Source organism: Takifugu flavidus, unplaced genomic scaffold (genome assembly GCF_003711565.1).
Source record: "Takifugu flavidus isolate HTHZ2018 unplaced genomic scaffold, ASM371156v2 ctg178, whole genome shotgun sequence".
NCBI classification, from domain to species: Eukaryota; Metazoa; Chordata; class Actinopteri; order Tetraodontiformes; family Tetraodontidae; genus Takifugu; species Takifugu flavidus.
In genome coordinates, this window is record NW_026621878.1 from 44,164 (window position 1) to 64,113 (window position 19,950).

Consider the following 19,950-nt stretch of genomic DNA (forward strand, 5'->3'; position numbering starts at 1 on the left):
GGCCTGCTCGTTCTCCAGCACTTTCGGGGGTGTCTCCCACCTGGACCCTGGGACCTCCAGCCCATACTCAGTGCAGATGTTCCTGTCCACTACACCAGCCACCTGGTTAAGCTGCTCCATGTGTGCCCTGCCAGCATCTTGCACCCTGCTGTGATGTGCTGGACTGTCTCAGGGGCGTCTCCACACAGCCTCCACCTGGGGTCTGGTCTGGTCTGGTGGACCTGGTCTGGCCTGGTGGACCCTGGCCTGGTCTGGTGGACCCTGGCCTGGTCTGGTGGACCCTGGTCTGGCCTGGTGGACCCTGGCCTGGTCTGGTGGACCCTGGCCAGGTCTGGTGGACCCTGGTCTGGCCTGGTCTGGTGGACCCTGGCCTCTATTGCTCTGGTGTTCAGAGCCAGTTCTTGTGCAGCCATGAGTAGCCTCTGTGCCGTCTTTCAGTCCGGCCTTTTGCATATATATAAAACACACACACACACACACACACACACACACACACACACACACACACACACTGTAAAATAATGTGAGAACAGTACTTATCAGAGACAAAGAAACCTTTTACCTTTATTTCAACACCTTTGAGTTTAATGGGAAGAGGAAAAATAACAGGTCAGCAAATACATGAATATTGATTAGATAAAATCAACGAGGAAACGAACCTATTTTGGCAAAGATTCATTCTGCAAAAACTGAAACGAGGCTTATATATAATTATATATAATAAATCAGAGTAAAAATCTCTGCAACAATCATACAATGTTATACAATATATATATACACACACACATTCTATTTTTAACATATTTTTGCACTTGTGGTGTTTTTGGAACAACATTAGGTTACTCAAAAAATGTAACAAATCAATCTAAAGTGTCTGTTATTGCTTGTTTCATGTAAATGTTCATCAGACTCATTTGTATGTGCAGCAAACGTCCAAAATAGCCGCACGGAAGCTGCATCTGCTCTTTGGTTGAGTTTCAAACCTGCATCAGACCAACGATGAGGCATCGCTTTGATCCACAGCTGCTTCATGGAAACGTGAGATCAAAGAGTTCAATCAAAGAGTTCAATCAAAGAGTTCAATCAAAGAGTTCAATCAAAGAGTGACAACACGAGTCAGATGCAGTCGTGAGATCAGCAGGTCGGACATGACAGCAACTTCAGGAATATTTAAAATGACAGCATGGAGATCTCCAGGTCTGCTGAGTTGGAATCACTAACGAGTGATCTGGGAAACGAGCAGCAACTTGGACTGAAGTCAGGAGATGAAAGCTGAGCCTCTCATTAGTGGCGCCTCAGGCCATCTCCCTAAACTCCTCCCATATTCGACCACACTCGTCTCAGCAGGTGGTACCGTGGGTAACCATGGAGACGCGGTAAACAGCCAGTGAGGACAAACCGCGCTCAGCTCAGCCAACACAGACTAACGGGCCAAAACCTCCTGCTGGCCACGGCAGATCCAACCAGCTCTGCATTTGGACCCAACTCCACGGACCAGTCGCACCCTCAAAGTGCTTGTTTAACAAAACCACGAGTAAGGACGTGTGCACGCCTGAGCGCCATACGGCTCCACACAGGCGGGCGTGCTGAGTGGGCAGAAAGAGGGAGACGTCTGGGAGCGGAGCTCAACCTCTGGAGGATCAAAGTATTATTTCCCAGCCTTCCTGCTTCCCTCCATCAACCCACTACAGAAATCTGCAGTAAGCAGCCGACAGAAGTGAGGGGGGGGGGGGGGGGGGGGGGGGCACTCGGGGCTTCAGATAAATCCTTCTCAGCATCACAGCATCCCTCCTCAGACCTGGCACCCCGGTCCTGTTACGGGGGGGGGGGGTCGGCCAGCGCCAGCGTAGTTGGGCCTGGCAGGAACACGACCCTCTGAAGGACATTTATCCTCACCGCTGAGCTCATGATCGGAAGTGCACGGCTGCAGCGCTCGCTCCTGAATGGTTCCTGTTCAGCTGAGCCTGAACCACCACCCGGGGGGGCTCAGTCTGAACATGGCAACACTAAAACACAGCGTTGTTCATAAGTGACCTCTAAAGTTGGGGGCCCAGTAAACAATCCTGACAGACCAGAACCGAGCACATCTGTGCACGTTTGTGCATGAATCACTCTGAAAAAGAGTCTCAGAATTAAGATGAGACTGATCTGAAGGTCAAAGGTCAACGTGAGCAGCAGTATGGATACTCGTGGTGCAGGAATCAGAGCGTCTCCATGTCGGACACGTGACACAGTCGGTGTTTTAAAGGAAAAGAGCTTTAAATAACAAAGGTTAATTTACTGTCAATGATTAAACTCTTAAAGCGATTTAATGAATCCAGCATGTTGTTCCAGCTCTGTGGCTCCACAACATCAGCGATACTGACGGCAAATCTAAGCAACTGGGAACACAATTTGGGGGTGTTAAGTGTGATTTAGAGGAGGTCCCTGAAGGAGGAGCAGCCCCTTTAATGAGGAGGATTGTACAGAGGAGGACGGTGCTCGCTGGTGTCCGGCCGGGGCCCCCGACCAGGGCTGCGGGCCCCATCACTCACCCATTCAGGCCACGTCTCCTCGATCTCCTTCCCAACAGCTGCTCTGCTCCCGGTGTTGGTGGCGTGTGTGTTGGGGTGTGTTGGGCCCCAGTATGTCAGTGGTCTGTGTGTTAGTGTCTCCTCAGCAGGCCTCCTTCTCTAACGCTCATGTCCTCTTTCAGCCGCTGCCTAAATCTGCCGACTTTCACTGTTATTCTGGGGCTGCCACGGCAACCAGGAGCTCTCCCTCAGCAATCTGGCTTCCTTTCTGGGCTGCTCGCTCCACTTCCTCGAAGGGGTGAACAGTGAGAGAACCAGCGTCCCCGTGTGAGGGGGCCGTTGGCCTATCCGTGCGCTCCAACTTGCGGTGTTTGCGTGGCTCCGGGGGCGTGTCGGTCTGGGTAAACACCGTCCGGATTCTCTCCACACAGATGTTGGCAGCCTCCCTGGTCTCCCTGCAGAGCTGCGACAGGCTGAGGAAACCGTGGGGGAGGTCGTCCACCACGCACAGTGTGACAGGCTGGTTTATGCTCCTCAAGCGCTTGGCGAACATCACCGAGTCGTCCAGCATGGGGTCCAAAGCACAAGCCTGAGGGAGGGGCAGAAGTGAGCATGACGGGCGGGAACGGTCCCTCACTCATGGCATGAATGTTAATGAAGTGATTACGGGAAGGAGCTGAAGCCTTGCTGGTGTTTTCTAGAAAGCGTTTAAAGGAGCCCCTTGTTCTGCTGCAGCAAAGCTTCATCTCTTCATCAAACATCCGGTCTGATCCAAACATTCGCCACATACCAGGACAGCCAGCCCCGATCTTCCCCACCTTACTAACTCAGTTTACTTTACATTCCACGGCCTAAACCATGGAAACTGTCAACATATTTCAGTCATTTCATCTTATTTCTTTAATGAGTTGGTGACTCAAAATATGTTGCTGCTGATGGTTTGATCCTGTTTCTGAGCATCTAGGAGCTGGGGGGGGGGGGGGGGGGTCTATGCTCCAACCTCACCATAATCACGGCATTTTTTGGAATTTTCTGTCCATATCTGGGAGTTTAGTTGCCCTTTAACCCCAATAACTTACCACTATGTGTACAGGTGGCAGCCCTCTCAGCAAGCTATCAGGAGCCAGCAGAGGAGAACAGAAGGGGTCCTTGACCACCGGAGAGCGCTCCACCCTCATCTCAGTCAGCTGTTCGGTGCGCAGAGGTTGGAAGCCGAGGGGGAACTCCCGGGAGGACTCCAGCTCTGCGCCATCACCCTTGGCGGGGGCTGCTATGGCCACCGCAGATATGTCGATGGACGTGGGCGTCTCTGGATTCTTGGAGAAGACGGCAACATCTTCATGCTACGATCCAAAAAGATATTTGGATGTAGTTAGCAGTGAGCAGGCAGGATCATCAATAGAAATGAAATGATTAGAAATAGACTCAAACTCTGAGGCAAAGCATGACTCAGCATAAAAGGCAACTGTGTTGTGTTCTTTGATCTTTGCTGGCTCGTTTTCTCCAGACGGCCACTAATCCCGACAGTGTCAAGACATCAGGCGCAGGGATGATCTGCGTCCCCTCCAGCACGTGACTGGGGTCACGCTTCGCCTCAGTGCAACACTAATTATCAGCACATAAAAGCTTTTCCATGATCACGAGGCTAATTCTGCGTATTTCATGAGCCAACATTTGAGATGATAACGCATCGTCTGAACGTACAAATATTTAACAGTGACACACCGAGTTCTCAGAGAGACGCTGGGATTTGTGGGAAGCACAAATGTTGTAGGATCCCAAGTCCTGACAGGTCTGACTCTTCACTGACAACTTCCTGCTGCTGACCTCTGGGGGGACGGGGGGGTCGGCATGAGGAGAAGAGATGGAGGCTTCTGAGATGCTCTTCCTCACCGATTCTGATATTTAGGATAGAGAGAAGAGAAAAAGGATCCAAATGACCTTACATCTACAAACATATCAGTGACGGTACACAGGCTGATCTCTACGATAATGAACAGAGCGTCTGAAGAAGAGGAGAGAGCTGAACGGATTCAAACAGCTGTGACTGTGATGTCATCAATCCACCCCCCCTCTCCAAAGTGATAGGCAACTCCTCAATAATGAACCATCTCAGCACCAGAGAGGTCTTTAATAACACACCCAGCGATGGCAGCGTTGGGGGGGGGGGGGCACCCAGCTGAAAGGGCAGCAGGGAAATTACAATTCTCCAGCAGATTTACGGTGGCAACAATTAAATTAGCATCAAAGTGCTGCCGCTCCGCTGAAGTGAACCGATAGACAGAAGGAACCGGGAGTGGTGACCTTAGTCCCAGGTCACCTGACTTCCTGCTTCCTGTGAAGGTGATGGCCCGTCGTTAAGGGATGGATTGGTTCTGTTGGGGTTATTTCATGAACAAGAAGAAATAGCACGTAATCTATCATTAAATCACACACACACACACACTCACCCAGACGCACACACACTCTCACACACTCTCACTCACACTCACACACACTCACCCAGACGCACACACACTCACACACACACTCACCCACACACACACACACTCTCACACACACTCACCCACACACACACCCACCCACACACTCACACCCACCCACACACTCACCCAGACGCACACACACTCACACACACACTCACCCACACACACACACACTCTCACACACACTCACCCACACACTCACACACACCCCCACCCCCACCCACCCACACACCCACTCACCCAGACGCACACACACTCTCACACACACTCACCCACACACTCACACACACCCCCACCCCCACCCACCCACACACACACACTCACACACACTCACCCACACACACACACACCACACACACACACACCACACACACACCACACACACACACTCTCACACACACTCACCCACACTCTCACACACACCCCCACCCCCACCCACCCACACACTCACACCCACCCACACACTCACACCCACCCACACACACACACACACCACACACACACACACACCAGTGGCCGCGGGCGTGGTCTCTGCAGCGGTGCTGCTGGGTGCTGAGGCTCTGTTGGAGTCCAGGAAGGAGTGGATCCAGTTGGAGGCGCCCTGTCTGAAGTCCCTGAGCAGCAGCGCCGTGTCCCTCTTCACCAGGCTCAGAGCGCTGACCTTCTCTACCTGCGTCTCTGTCTGCGGCTGTGTGCCTGGCAAAGCAACGGCAAAGCTAAAATTAGCAACACAAGCAGGTGAACAATAGTATCGTGGTGATTCTGGTCCCGAAGATGATACAGCAATAATGGGAGATATTAGAGAGCAGAACAGCAGCAACAAAGGTGGTTCACAGGGGTGATGAGGTGGGAAAACTAGTTATTGATCCAAAACACCCAATTCTTTAAACTGGATATACAAATACTAATATGCAAATTAGGCTCGTCTGTCCTGTAAATAGCTTTATAATACTCAATTTAATTCATTTGTTAAGTTCTGTCTTAACACGCGATGTTCTCCGTTGGTTTTGTCTATCACCAAAGACAAAACTTCAACGTTCACCTGAACTGTGGCTGAACTCAGATTTAAGATGTAAATGTTGCTAACAGGCGCAGGAGGCAAGAAGAAAAGCCCCTGGAACCAGAAGTGAGGCAGAAACAGGCAGAAGTGAAAGGCTCCACGTTTGGGTCTTTACTGGTGATGCTGGGCTTCATCCTCAGCAGCTAGCAAACACACACCCCCACACACACCTGCGTAGGCACTGAGACACCTGGAGAGCACACTGAGAGGCAGCAGGGGATCCATAAGTGTTAGCAGACGGGATGGCGAGGCGTAGGCGGTCAGCAGGGTAGCTGGGTAGGCTGCCACGATGCCATCTGGCATTCGCACGCCGTAGGCAGCTGCACGCATCGATGTTGTCACGCACAAGTTGCCCCCGGCGCTGTCACCAGCCAGACACACTTTCTCTCCCGTCCAACCTTGGGCGATAAAATGGAGCCAAGAGAAAAGAGGGGAATGAATAAAAGCAACAGAGCGACATCCTCCGAGGGTTGGGGGCCTCACAGTGGACGCTGCGACCCGACCCGACCCGACCCGACCCTGACCCAACCCTGACCCCTCCCTGACCCAACCCTGACCCAACCCGACCCAACCCTGACCCGACCCTGACCCAACCCGACCCTGACCCAACCCGACCCTGACCCAGCCCTGACCCGACCCTGACCCGACCCTGAGCCGACCCTGACCCAACCCGACCCTGACCCGACCCTGACCCAGCCCTGAGCCAACCCTGACCCTGAGCCGACCCGACCCGACCCGACCCGACCCACCCTGACCCTGACCCAACCCACCCTGACCCTGACCCAACCCTGAGCCAACCCGACCCACCCCTGACCAGACCCTGACCCAACCCGACCCAACCCTGACCCGACCCTGACCCAACCCGACCCGACCCTCACTGCTGATGTGAGGACGTTCCTCTGTGGACGGGTCAGGACCAGGATTCTTTAGTGGAAATCCCAATTATGCACAACAACACGGAGAGTTTAGAAAGAAAAAGCTCAAGAATGAGTTCTTAAAAGTTGTGGATGAACGTTATCAAGAGATCATTTGGAATAATTAAATCTGAAAATGTAAATCTTGGTGTCCGTTTATCAACTTTAATGACCTCATTTCTTGTATGAATAACAGGAAGTGCAGATAACGGTAGCGGCGTAGCATCAGCGATGGTTACCCAGCAGGTGGTGGTTCCTCAGAGCCCAGCAGTAGGCATAAAAACACTCCTCCAGCGCCCGTGGGAAGGGGGCCTCGGGGGCCAGAGAGTAGTCCACAGACAGGATGGGGACGTCCAGATCCTGGGACCAGCTCTTCAAGTACGGCTGCACAAGACAAAAAAGGCAAAGAAGCGAAGTGGCGATGATAAACTGGCCTCTTCTCAGACAGGAGAGCACATTTATCGCAGCACTCTCCAACCCAAACGAGAGAAAAAGGCTGAAATATGAGGAAGAGGATTAACGAGGAGGAAGGAAACGTGCAAGCTGCATCCCCTGATATCACAGCTCGCTGTCAAGGCCGATCAGCACGAGTGCTGCTCGTGAATCACCTCCAGGTTCTTTATTCTCACTCATCAAAGACGAGATGTTAAAGCGTTTTGAACAATAACGGCCTCTTTTGTCATCTTTATACTGAGAAAACAGGACAAAAACGGAGCTTTTTCTAGGTTTTGATGCTTTAAAGAGCCTCCGTGATACATGACATTAAACAAGACTGCGAGCAGGAAGTGCTCAGCAGGGATGCACGTTCTGAACTGTGACCATCTGGGAGGAGCAGCCACATTTCATCACATTCAGAAAAAATGGCCCGAACAAATTTAAGGGTGGGAATATGCCAGTGGAAAATGTGGGAAATCCATACATGAACGCGCCTCTGGTGGGCTGGAAGTGTTGGGCAATGACGTCACGTGATGGAGCAACAGAACGGTTCCTCTTTTGTGCCAATCAGGTGAGAGTTCAAGACTTTATCCTGCATGAACAGCGACACCTGCTGGCATCATCTGGTCTTTGGTTTCATTAACAGTTTTTCATTAACAGTTAAACGATCCAAAGGTGGATGTGCTCATAACAAGTAGCACAAAGCAAAGCATGCTGGGATGGCAACCACAGCAGAAGGAGGTGTAAATTCAAACTGTGAAACAATGATCAATTCATGCCTATTTTAAGCTTTAATTTAGCCTCAATTCAATCCGAAGACATTAACCAGAACACCCAGGGAGTAAAAGTGTGATACATGCTGCGTGCATGTGCACACTTCTACTCCTGGTATCTCAGAATCATCCTCCTTTGGCTCTTTAAACCGAAGGACACAAACCGGAAAAAATACTAAGATCTTACTGCGCCAGAGCGTGTAATGAAAAGAAGAGAGGAGGATAGTCTGGCTAATTCTCCATTAGCGCCCAGGTACTCGTCATCCGTGCTGCCACACACTTCCTGGTTAATTCAACATGACAGCCGTGTTCAACCTCCTCTGACGGCTTCTCATCCTAAATTGGTTTGGAGCTGCAGATCAAGGACGCTCACACACGTGGTGATTGCTCAGTCCTGAAGAACCCAGCAGGAGCTTGCATGGCACAAGCATGGCGTGATCATTTAGGCTGGGGTGACATTTATATGTGCACAAGTCTGATCCGTAGCAACATAAGCGTGGTTCTTTAGGGGGACAGGTTCCAGGTGTGTGCACCTATTAAGACAGGCATCACTACCGACTGGCCCAGCGGAACAAACAAAAACGGACCGAGCAGGGGGATCCCTACAGAGCCAAAAATAGAATGGTAAATTAGGGGACACACGACAAATCCTGGATCTCCTACATTGTATCGCACATTAGGTTAAATCCACATGATTCAGAAGGTTTGTCGAATCTTGTTTTGGGACAGAAATGTATGACGAGTGTCTCCTCACCTCGTGGGACCTGGAGGTTTGGGCCACAAACCCTCCTCCGTGAAAGTGGATGAGAAGGCAGGGAGACGAAGGGAGCCGCTTGGTCTTGAGCCCCAGTGACAAAGAGATGGCCCCCCCCTCGGCACGGCAGAGGGACAGCAGAGTCTCGCTGTCCTGGAGGGACAACGTCGCACAATGAAGCCGAGTGGGTTCAACGCTTTAACACAACAGCAAAGTTTAAGTTGTACTGCTTCTAAAAGGCTACAGACATTTAGCAAGGGTAGAACTAACTAGCACTAGCACTAGAACTAACTAACTAACTATTCAGCAATAGTTTGAGAGGAATCTTTTAGAAACCAGGCAATGAGGAAATGACTATTCATTCTAACGGAGGACAAGAAGCGGCGCCAGCGTCTACACAGCAAATCCAACCATGATCTGAGTACCTGTCCTTCACGCAAGTCATATGAGATGAGCCTCATCAGAACGGGGGCGGTGCCAATGTGAGCTGAGGGCGGGGCTATAGTTACAGATCCTCTGTGGTTGCCTGTCAGGGGCAGGTCAAAGGCCACCGGGGGCACAGAAAGAGCCCGGTTCACCTTAACGTGGGTGGACGTCATACTGGCAAGGCTCTGGATGACGACAGATGATGGAGAAAAAGAAAGAACTTTGAGACAAAGAGGCAGCGAAGATAAAGTTCGAGAGCCCGTCGAGTCACTGGGAAGAAAAAGCAACGGGATGAATAAGTCATGAAGCCCGATGTCTCATCTCAGTCCCATTCTATTGTGACCCACGGCCTCTGAGCCACAAGGCAGAATGAGGGAAAAGCTACAACTGGAAGAAAATATTCCTGTCGGTCGGAAATAAGACAGAGCAGCACCAGAGCCTGGGTGTAAAAGGTCAAAGGTCTGCCTAAATCCCAGACATTTTACTCACTGACAAGACTTCGGTCTCTGTGATGTTCCAGAACGTCTTCCAGAAATGGACATCCAGGTTTTGGGTGAGGCGTTCGAATTCTGTCCCTCTCAATTCTGGGTCAATGGCATACTTCCCTGAAGTGAAGAAAGAGCTGGCCGCAACACCTGCAGAAGAAAAAATATGACTTACGTTAGCGAGAGAAGGGAGAGGTGGAGGGAAGAGGATCACACGGAAGTGACGGGACATGAAGACAAAGAAGTAAGACAAGCTGTGAAGAAAATCAGCCCGGAGACAAACTAAACTAACGGGGAAAAGGCCGCTGATAGCAGTATATGTACAGAGAATCAAGCAAGACACTTATAGAAACTAGCTTGTCCAGCTAACATAGAGCTCTAGAATAGCGACATGATCCAGGATCACTACTAAACTCCGATACAAGCATTAGTCCCTTAAACTCACCATATGGTGCAATACCACCCGCGTCCACTGGGGCGCAGCAGAGAGCACACAACCATCAGAATTACAGTATATCTCGGGAAAATACTGAATTTACATCTAAATAGTGGAACTTGTTAGAATCCCAGCCTGTATGTGTTATGTATATGTCTTAAAAATCTAAACATTAGAGTATCAAAACTGTAAGAAAAGTCCTGAGGATGACCGGGAAGAGAGGGAGACACAAACAAGATGATGCTAACCTATTCCTGACTGATGGCGTTTGTAGTTTTCTCCAAAAGCCACAAGACCGATAGCAAGAGTCTGGAGACAGGGACGAATGGCTGGAGTAAACTGGATGGAAGAATGGACACAAGACGTGTTTAACCAGACAAATTAAAGACAGCTTATCAAATGTTTAAGAGGTTTAAGAAGAAAAGATTGCCTAATTGATCTGGTCACATTAAACGCCAACGGCTTTGAGTAGATACAGTGTTACTCATCATTTCTGTATGGTGCCACTTCCTGTGTTTGTAACCAGGGAAAAAAGATTTGATGTGCCCTCGTGATCTATCTTTAGTCTTGAGACCGGATCGAAAGCAACTCTCCGGAGGACAGAATATTAGCACTAATTAGGACGATTCCTTACTCATCGCACCGGTGCCGAGCCGCTACAGACGCAAGCCTGCGTCCCGTGATTTGGAAAACTCTGTGATTGGAGCGTTTATTCATTTGTACCTCCGCTTCATCTCACCTGAAAGCCAAGGCAGCGGCCATAGAAGCAGCCTTTGTGCATGGTGGAATATTCACGCACAAAACTTTCACTGAGGCCACTCTCATCCTGGAAAAACAGGTCGCCGTGGCTGTTGTCGTGCAGCATGCGCTGAGCCAGGTACAGCAGGGCGCGCAGCTGGCAGAGGGCGTTGGAGTACGCCTCCATCTCCGCAGCATTGTGCGCCACTCGGAAAAAGATGCTGCGCCGGTTTGCAGCGATGTAGCGTCCTTTCTGGATGATGTGTAGCAGGCAGCAGCGCACCACCTACAAGCAGAAGGTGCCAAGAGAATTAGATCGGTCTTAGTCCCCGACTCAAAAGCTGCTGCGCCGTAACGCCTGACTGTACGTTCATTTTCAGTCCTGATTGAATAAAGCGTGTCCCGACGCAGCCACCGTGGGTTTATTAGCATTTAGAGAGGAAACTGCAGACAGAACTCATGAGGACATGAAAAAACTGTGTTTGTAAAACTAGCAGAGTGGATGAGGAGGATTATACATGAGGCAATCAGAAGGCCTGATAGCTAAAGCGCCGGTTAGCGCTACACTTGCAGAGGAATGTGGTGATTAACACCATCATCGGGTTTCATCAATACTTAGAGGAGATCAAGTACAGTGAGTACAACGAATTCATCTAACCTAGTTCACAAAGTAAAATCAATGTGCAATGGAGTGACCTGGAAAGCGAAATATTATGGATTGGGAGGCTGTCCAGATGAAGGATGGGAGCAGGAAGGTGGAGCTGATGTTATTGGGCTGAAAGGGAACTGGGATGGCTGCAGCGTGTAATCGCCCACCTTGACTAACGAGCGGTAGCCATTGGCGGGGATGTGCGGATCAAAGTCGTAATGATGGAAGACGGCGGCGAAGCCACAGATGACCGGCTCCAAACAGCGAGCGTGCTCCTGGATCACGTTCATCACGTCCACCAGCCGACGTGCTGCGTCGCCCTGGGAGCTCTTGACTCCTCCAGAGAAGAAGGCGGCATTTTCCTCACACACGCTGTAGAGAGCGGCAAACACTGCCTTGGTGTCCATCACTGGAAGGAAAGAACAACCCGGACGCACGTTTACGTTACTGTCGTCACCCCACGTGACCGAGACGCGTGATATGTTTAAACATCTTCTAATTCTGTGCTTATAGTGACACGCACAGAGGGCACGGCTCCTCTCAGGGGCCTCCACAGACCTGCCCTGACCTGACCTGACCTGACCATAACGTCCGGAGTCCCGCGGCTGGAAAAGCCGACTCCTGTCATCCGATACCCTCATTCCCACAATGTCAGGAAACCTGCTGGTACATTGTGTACGAGGCTGAGGGCAGGCGGACGGCTGGTGTAGAAACAGACGAGCTAGAACCGCCTACGGACTGAACCGTTCTATAACAGAGTGGGAAACTTTGGTTTCTTGTTCTTGGTGACCTTCACACTGCATCAGTGAAGAACAGGAACAGTTTCATAACTTACTAGATGCTGCAGCAACAAATGGTTACGTAACTCCTTTAATAAAGACGCCTGCGGCCTCATTTTGTCTCATGACTTGAAACTGGAACAGATTTTAGCTTTTTACACCAGCACATCTTTAAGTTGTGTTTCCACAGCTAACATCAGGAGAGCTGGACGGTAAACGAGTGCACGAGAACTGACGCACAGCTACATTTAAATGCTTATAAAACCAGAAACAGCCATAAAGGAAATAATCAGGTCCTGGATAAACGCCGTCGAGCAGTGAAGGTCTCAGATTAATGCTAATTGAAGCCCTGCGAGGGCAGAGGACATCCATGACCAGCAGCGCCATCACCCGCCCCTCCTGTGGAGACACGTCCACCTGAGCCCAGGTCATGTGATGCACCTCTGCACCTCCACTCACACAGACGTGTAGCACGGCTCAATGATCCAAGGGCTGCAACAAAAAGGTTAAGCTAGTTACCATTCTCTGAGTTCAAGATTGTCTCCTTGTCTGTTTCCTCTCTTCCATGAAAGCAGTTTGAAGAAAAAAGGAGAGAATGAGCGGAGAGAGAGAGAGAGAGAGAGAGAGAGAGAGTCACTCTACAGGATAAAGACAGGGAGCTTTAGCTGCGTACGCCCTCTGGGGGGGGGGGCTCTCGTGTCCTGATAAAACAGTTTAATCATCTGAGCCGACTGAAAGCTGCGCGGTGGCAACTGGGGGGCATTTCCTTTCCTCCCTCCCTTTTTTCTTTCCTCCCTCCCTTTTTCCTTTCCTAACTCCCTTTTCTTTGCCACAATCCTCCAGATCTGAGGCGATCCAGCCCAGTTCAAAGGGATGTTCTGTTCTGCTGCCGGCCCCGACCCTGACACCAGACCCCCCCCGACCCTGACACCCAGACCCCCCCCGACCCTGACACCCAGACCCCCCCCGACCCTGACACCCTGACACCCAGACCCCCCCCGACCCTGACACCCAGACACCCTGACACCCTGACAGCCCGACCCCCCCGACCCTGAGACGTGTTTGCTGTTCCAGCACAGCGTGGCTGGCAGGGACAGAGCGCTCGAGTGTGACGATAACAATCAATAACTTCCTTTAATCCCAGCACGATCCTCCTGGACCCAGATAAGACGGCAGCAGTTACTAATATTTGCAACAACGGTCCTGTTGGCCAACGTTAGTCACCATAAAGTGGCGCTTTAGCTGTAACCACACTCCAACTGTGGCTTTTCACCTTTAGTTTAAGCTTTTGGTGCCAGACGGGGCGTCTTTAACATCTTTAACGTCTTTAACATCTTTAACGTCTTTAACATCTTTAACGTCTTTAACATCTTTAACATCTTTAACGTCTTTAACATCTTTAACGTCTTTAACGTCTTTAACATCTTTAACGTCTTTAACGTCTTTAACGTCTTTAACGTCGTTAACATCTTTAACGTCTTTAACATCTTTAACGTCTTAACATCTTTAACGTCTTTAACGTCGTTAACATCTTTAATGTCCCAACGCTGTTGGCAGAAGCCTCTCTGACACGTCTGTCTCCCGACAACAAATACATCTTATTCATGTTATTAATGTGTTGTTCCTGTGTGTTGTCCCTGTGTGTTGTTCCTGTGTGTTGTTCCTGTGTGTTGTTCCTGTGTGTTGTCCCTGTGTTGTTCCTGTGTGTTGTTCCTGTGTGTTGTCCCTGTGTGTTGTCCCTGTGTGTTGTTCCTGTGTGTTGTTCCTGTGTGTTGTCCCTGTGTGTTGTTCCTGTGTGTTGTTCCTGTGTGTTGTCCCTGTGTGTTGTTCCTGTGTGTTGTCCCTGTGTGTTGTTCCTGTGTGTTGTTCCTGTGTTATTCCTGTCTTGTTCCTGTGTTGTTCCTGTGTTGTTCCTGTGTTATTCCTGTCTTGTTCCTGTCTTGTTCCTGTTATTCCTGTCTTGTTCCTGTGTTGTTCCTGTCTTGTTCCTGTGTTATTCCTGTGTTGTTCCTGTGTTATTCCTGTCTTGTTCCTGTGTTGTTCCTGTTATTCCTGTGTTGTTCCTGTGTTGTTCCTGTGTTGTTCCTGTGTTGTCCTGTGTTGTTCCTGTGTTGTTCCTGTGTTATTCCTGTGTTGTTCCTGTGTTGTTCCTGTTATTCCTGTGTTGTTCCTGTGTGTTCCTGTGTTATTCCTGTGTTGTTCCTGTGTTTTCCTGTGTTGTTCCTGTTATTCCTGTGTTGTTCCTGTGTTGTTCCTGTTATTCCTGTGTTGTTCCTGTGTTGTTCCTGTTTTATTCCTGTGTTATTCCTGTGTTATTCCTGTGTTGTTCCTGTGTTGTTCCTGTGTTATTCCTGTTTTATTCCTGTGTTATTCCTGTGTTATTCCTGTTTTATTCCTGTTTTATTCCTGTGTGTGTGTTGCTGGTCTTCCATGTCTTCCATCCAACTGACCGTCTCACCTGTCCAGAGCTTTTATAGTTCGTCAGGCTAATTCAGAGAAACAATCTTAACAAGAGTAACAATTTCGAGAGATTTTTTGTCATTAACTCTCGTTTTAAAAGACAAAAGAAAAAATGGTGTAAATTCCAGTTTTCTATCAAACATTTCTGATAAAATCCTGCCAAACCAAAGATAAGACGAGCAGATCCAATGAGTCTGTTATCTGACTGGGGGCCACACGAAAACCCCGTCGTTAACAGAACCAAATCTATTTACTGCATAACTTCATGTGCACGTGCGTCACCTGTTCATGTGCACGTGCGTCACCTGTTGGCCAGCAGGAACCTCTCAGCTTTCATCTACTTTAACTTACTGGACTCCTCAGGGGTCCACAGGGGTTCTACAGGGGTTCTACAGGGGTTCTACAGGGGGTCCACAGAGGTTCTACAGGGGTCCACAGGTGCCTGTAGGCCTCCGGGTCAGGCACCGCTCCACACCAGCACATCACCCTTTCAGTCCGTTTGGGTTCCAAACTACCAAGATCATCAATATTTGTCCCAACCTGTGACAACTCACTTTCCGTGTAAACAGGTTTATTTACCTCTGTCAAGAAAACATGCTGAGTAAACATGGCAGACGCCTCTGAGCGACTTCTCAAAGGCCCTGGCCCCTGTCTCTCTGCATGGCCCCTGTCTCTTCATGGCCCCTGTCTCTCTGCATGGCCCCTGTCTCTTCATGGCCCCTGTCTCTTCATGGCCCCTGTGTCTCTTCATGGCCCCTGTCTCTTCATGGCCCCTGTGTCTCTTCATGGCCCCTGTGTCTCTTCATGGCCCCTGTGTCTCTTCATGGCCCCTGATCTCTTTCTTTAGACCCTAAACATCACAGATGTGGAGCCTCTGGTGTCCGAGAACTGAAACTTTGGTTTGGAACAAACTGATGAAATATTTTGTAAGTGGAGCTCAGAGGCCCCCTCGCCCTGACGGGGCTCCCATGGCCTCCCTACGAAGCCTCGTGAGTCTGGAACAGTGACAGGTGGAGAAGAGCCCGGGGCCCTCAGCAGCACCCAGACGGAAGGAAGCGCAGCAGCAGGACGGAGACGTTTGGTGTCAAAGGTCTCGACAAGGCAGCTTCACATATACAGGCAAATGGAACAACAGGAAACCAGTAACAATGTCCAGCCAGGCCTGGTCCGATGGGGAAGTCTCCCACATTTAGGTTGACCACAGAGATTGTGACGTAACGGCCTGCCACTCATGTGGCTGCTGACGTCACTGGCACGGTTCCTTTAATCGATTTAAGCTTCCTGCAACACTCCGGGGGCTAATCTCCCTCTCCACCTGTTTGCTTAGCGTGGAACAACGTTACCTGGTCAGGTGGGTCCAGTCCATGTCACCAGATGAGACAGGGCACAGAAGATTTGAAAAAGAGTTTTGAAAAATAATTTTTAAAAAGAGAAAAATACCGGGATGCAGCACCAGCGCGGGGTTTCCTGATGCCACGCACAAGGATTTACTGGCAGACTGCTTGGAACTACAAACGACCGAATGTGGGTTTGCGAGCTACTGACGAGATCTACCGTAGATCCCGGCGGCAGATCCCGGCGGCTACACTCCTCAAAGGATCCCTTTGGCTAGCGGAGAGCAGCTAATGCGGAGGCTAACTCAATAACAGGGAGGAGGCGACGGGGGGGCTGTGACGACGTCGAAGCAGCGATGTATAAACTTACCCACTGGTCCCTCTCGGAATTTCGAAGACCGCCGGCCATTCCCATTCTTCTCTAATCTGCTATTTGCGAAGCTTTTCCTGCCCGACGCCATCTTCGGTGCCCTGTTTACCGGCCGCTTCTGTCCTCTCTCCCATACCTGCCTGCCTGGGAATACGCGCGGCCCCGCCCCCTGCCCAAAATGGGAGGGCCCGCCCACCCGCGTCAATCCACTAGCCAATCGGGGCGCTCCCTGCTTCTGAGGTGCCGCCCCTTTGTTAAAATAGTGAAGTACTCTGTAGACAACGTTAACCGGAATCTGAGATATTTTAGGAACAACTTTATTAGTTGACATGACCAGTAAAAAGGAAGTGGAATGTTATAATCGCGTCCAATTACATTGATTTACGATAGGTATTAGACGTATTCTGCTCTCTTTACATCAGGCCTGAGAAAATGCCGTTGAACTTGGCTGTAAAGCGATTGTTGGAACTTAAAGGGAGGGATCCCGAGCGCGCGTCTACAGACACGCACGCGCATTCTTGTATGTCTTGGTACTTCTGTCTTTTCATCAACATAATCATTATGGAATAAAGTCCATCTTAATCTTAATTAGTCATCTCTCTACCTCAACCCTTACCAACCCAATTCTGTCCTTAAAATTAAAACCGTGTCTGAATCCTCAAACAGGCCTTTGGAGTTGTGAGTACCATACATACCATAACACACACACACACACACACACACACACACGCATTTTCCTCAGGGTTTCTCAAGATGAAACTCCTCCTCATCTGAAGCGCTGCACACGTCCTGGTATGGGCCGTGGTCATGGGAACGTTCGATCTGATCATACTTTGGACAACACTCATCCAGATTCAGCCCCTGGTGTGTGTGAGATATGAAAAATACATTGAGAATCATAACAGAGGTGCAAGATATTCATGGATGTTGTATAGAAGCTCATTTATGTAACCTGATAAATGTTTTCCGATTCTCTGGTCACTTTCTTCTTCTCCAGTTCATATTGTCTCTTGTTCTGACGGAGAGAAACACAGACGTTGCTTAACGTTGCAGCCAAATTACAGTCAATTGAGAAATGTTAGAGAAAGCTATGACATCATGTGTGAATAATGAGGAGTGTTTGGCAGATTGACCTTGAACAGAATGGTGGTCGCAGGCAGAAGCACGAGCAGCAGGAGTAAGATTCCCTCAGCTGTCAAGATGTTGTTTTTGGTCCTCTCAGAAATGGTCAGCATCTTGTGTATTGGTGCTAAACATAAAAAGATTGGTGATGATGATGTAATTGTGCTTTTTAAACAGGCCTACAAGTACTTATAGTTTAACCCATGTGTAACTCTAAGTAGCGGCCCACCGGATCCCTCAATAATTAGCCTCTGAACAGCTCGAGATTCATTCTAAGATTACCATTTCATAAGTTTATTTAGCTTAAGAACACATGCTAACTTAGCAAAATACCTGAATAAACAATTCATAGTATAATTAGCATAGGGAACGGTGGGACTGTAAACTGAATCAGGCTATTGTACACATAATCCCCACAGTTTATGATGCACAGAGGACAAAAGCCTCCACACATTCATTCACTTGAGACTTGATTTAATCTTGCTCGCTAAGATAAATTCAGCTGAAACATGCAAAAATGCTGCAACACTCAGCTGCTGGGAAGACTGAGCTCACTGGGATTTATGGCTTATAAGGTGTTAGCAGTGCTTAGCGCTAAGGTGTCTCCATCTCTCCCAGTTGCACACACTGTGGCGAACCCAGGCGGGCCAGTATGAGGAACACTTACTGTAGACGTGCAGGTAGGTGCCGTGGGAGAGTTGCTCGGTCTTGCTGTTGTTCAGCAAACACCGATACAGACCAGCATCACTCAGCTCAACTGACTTCAGCACCAACATGCTACACTTGGTTGTACCCATGTTTTTTGATCCCTTAGTCACATGGTCTGAAGGATTCAGAAATTTGTTGTCCCTGGTTCTATTTGTTTGAACCCAGGTTGCCGTCAGTGGTTCCGCAGAGGTGTAGCAGCACTCCACTTCAGCTACACCATGGAGTCGCACCCTCAGATACGGCTTATCCGCCTCCAACGTCACCTCCTCCTGAGCCACAACCACTACACAGGAAAACACACTGTTACAAGCATTTACATTTGCTACTTATGGGCAGATAAGTTAACAAAAGTATGATAACATGAAGTGGAGATGTGGATCACTGAAGCAGCTAAAAACAGCTGAAACCAGAAGTACACACACTGCTGCTCACCTGCCGTCACAACCTGCACGCTAAAGGCAGTGGAAGCCCATTTCTGCCCCAAATGTCCTGGCTGATGCCTTGAGAGGTCCCTTCACTACTTTCACCTAACGTTATTCATCAATGGGACAGACCCCCCCCCCCCCCCATCAACGCCGTGTGCTCAGGCTTGCAAGATTCCCCCTTTTTCAAGCAGTTCAAATGTAATCTCATTAAATTTGCACGTGTTCTAAGCTTAATTTGGCTTTTTTCTGTTGCTTTTGGAGCACTGACCGTTCCCCCACCACCAGCACCGGCCTGGGTTCACAGATAATGACGCTCTCAGCACCTTCAGCCAGCATCTGCCAGGACTTCTGCTTTTGAGCGGCTGTTGACGCGCACATTCATCTCTGGGACACAGAAGCCTCACTACAGCTGGACATTCCCAGTGTCCTCGAAGAGTTCTTTCAACACACGAACACGGGACCCGCGGGCGTCTGGAAGGTGTGATCACAGCCGAACCCGACTTGGAGGTCTTGGTGTATCTAGCTGACATCAGACTTCGCCCACGATGACACACGAGGAAGCCATTTTTGTGAGCATCTTAAATTTCAGTCGTGCATACGATGAACTCAAATGTTGTCAGCTATTGCATCATCATATATAACCTTCTAACTCTGAAGCCGGCAAAGTTACGGTTTATTCAGCGAGGCGCCGCCACATACATGCATTCTATAGAGCGTATGGAAAAACCTATATTCCCTTTTTCTCTTTCTTATTAGAGCCGTTGTGGCCCTCATCACAACACATGGATCACAACTCACAGCACGTGTAAAGGTAGAGAATGATTAGAGGTTTAAACCCGTGTCTGATCCAACTCACCAGCCAACGAGCAGAAGAAAACACTGGTCAGTGTCCACATGCTGTCTGCTCACAACCCTTCTTTATAGGACGCAGGATGTCACTGTTGGGTGTCAGTGCACCGCTAGCAACTCTTGTTTTCCCCAGACAGGATTCATACATCACTGACTTCGGATGGTCCCTCATTTGCATGAGACGCCATCTGCCACGAGACGACACTGCAGCCTTCTCTCGACAAGGTGTGAGAT

General features: G+C 49.6%; 2 protein-coding genes across 2 annotated transcripts; both read right to left on the reverse strand.

Moving 5' to 3' along the window:
- Positions 1–536: 536 nt before the first annotated feature.
- On the reverse strand, positions 537–16,943 carry lipeb (lipase, hormone-sensitive b). The gene is given in 14 exon segments (XM_057023285.1): positions 537–2,732; positions 2,734–3,102; positions 3,593–3,856; positions 4,239–4,411; positions 5,510–5,695; positions 6,230–6,457; positions 7,213–7,357; positions 8,936–9,088; positions 9,361–9,546; positions 9,851–9,996; positions 10,531–10,621; positions 11,022–11,306; positions 11,837–12,078; positions 16,613–16,943. Coding segments are annotated over 14 exon segments (2,829 nt in total). The 3' UTR covers positions 537–2,702.
- Positions 16,914–19,883, reverse strand: cd79a (CD79a molecule, immunoglobulin-associated alpha). Its single transcript, XM_057023288.1, has 5 exons — positions 19,724–19,883; positions 18,402–18,725; positions 17,746–17,861; positions 17,565–17,627; positions 16,914–17,473 (listed from the first exon to the last, which is right to left on the reverse strand). Exons 1-5 carry the CDS (start codon positions 19,761–19,763, stop codon positions 17,351–17,353), a joined length of 666 nt encoding a protein of 221 aa, XP_056879268.1. The 5' UTR covers positions 19,764–19,883; the 3' UTR covers positions 16,914–17,350.
- Positions 19,884–19,950: the final 67 nt, after the last annotated feature.

Bases quoted from the DNA above. Each gene is read 5' to 3' on its own strand.
- cd79a (XM_057023288.1), bottom strand. From the start codon at position 19,763: ATGTGGACACTGACCAGTGTTTTCTTCTGCTCGTTGGCTG. The intron at 17,628-17,745 runs GTCAATCTGCCA...TCTCTCCGTCAG, and splicing joins CGACCACCATTCTGTTCAAG to AACAAGAGACAATATGAACT. The intron at 17,474-17,564 runs GTTACATAAATG...CACACACACCAG, and splicing joins AATCGGAAAACATTTATCAG to GGGCTGAATCTGGATGAGTG.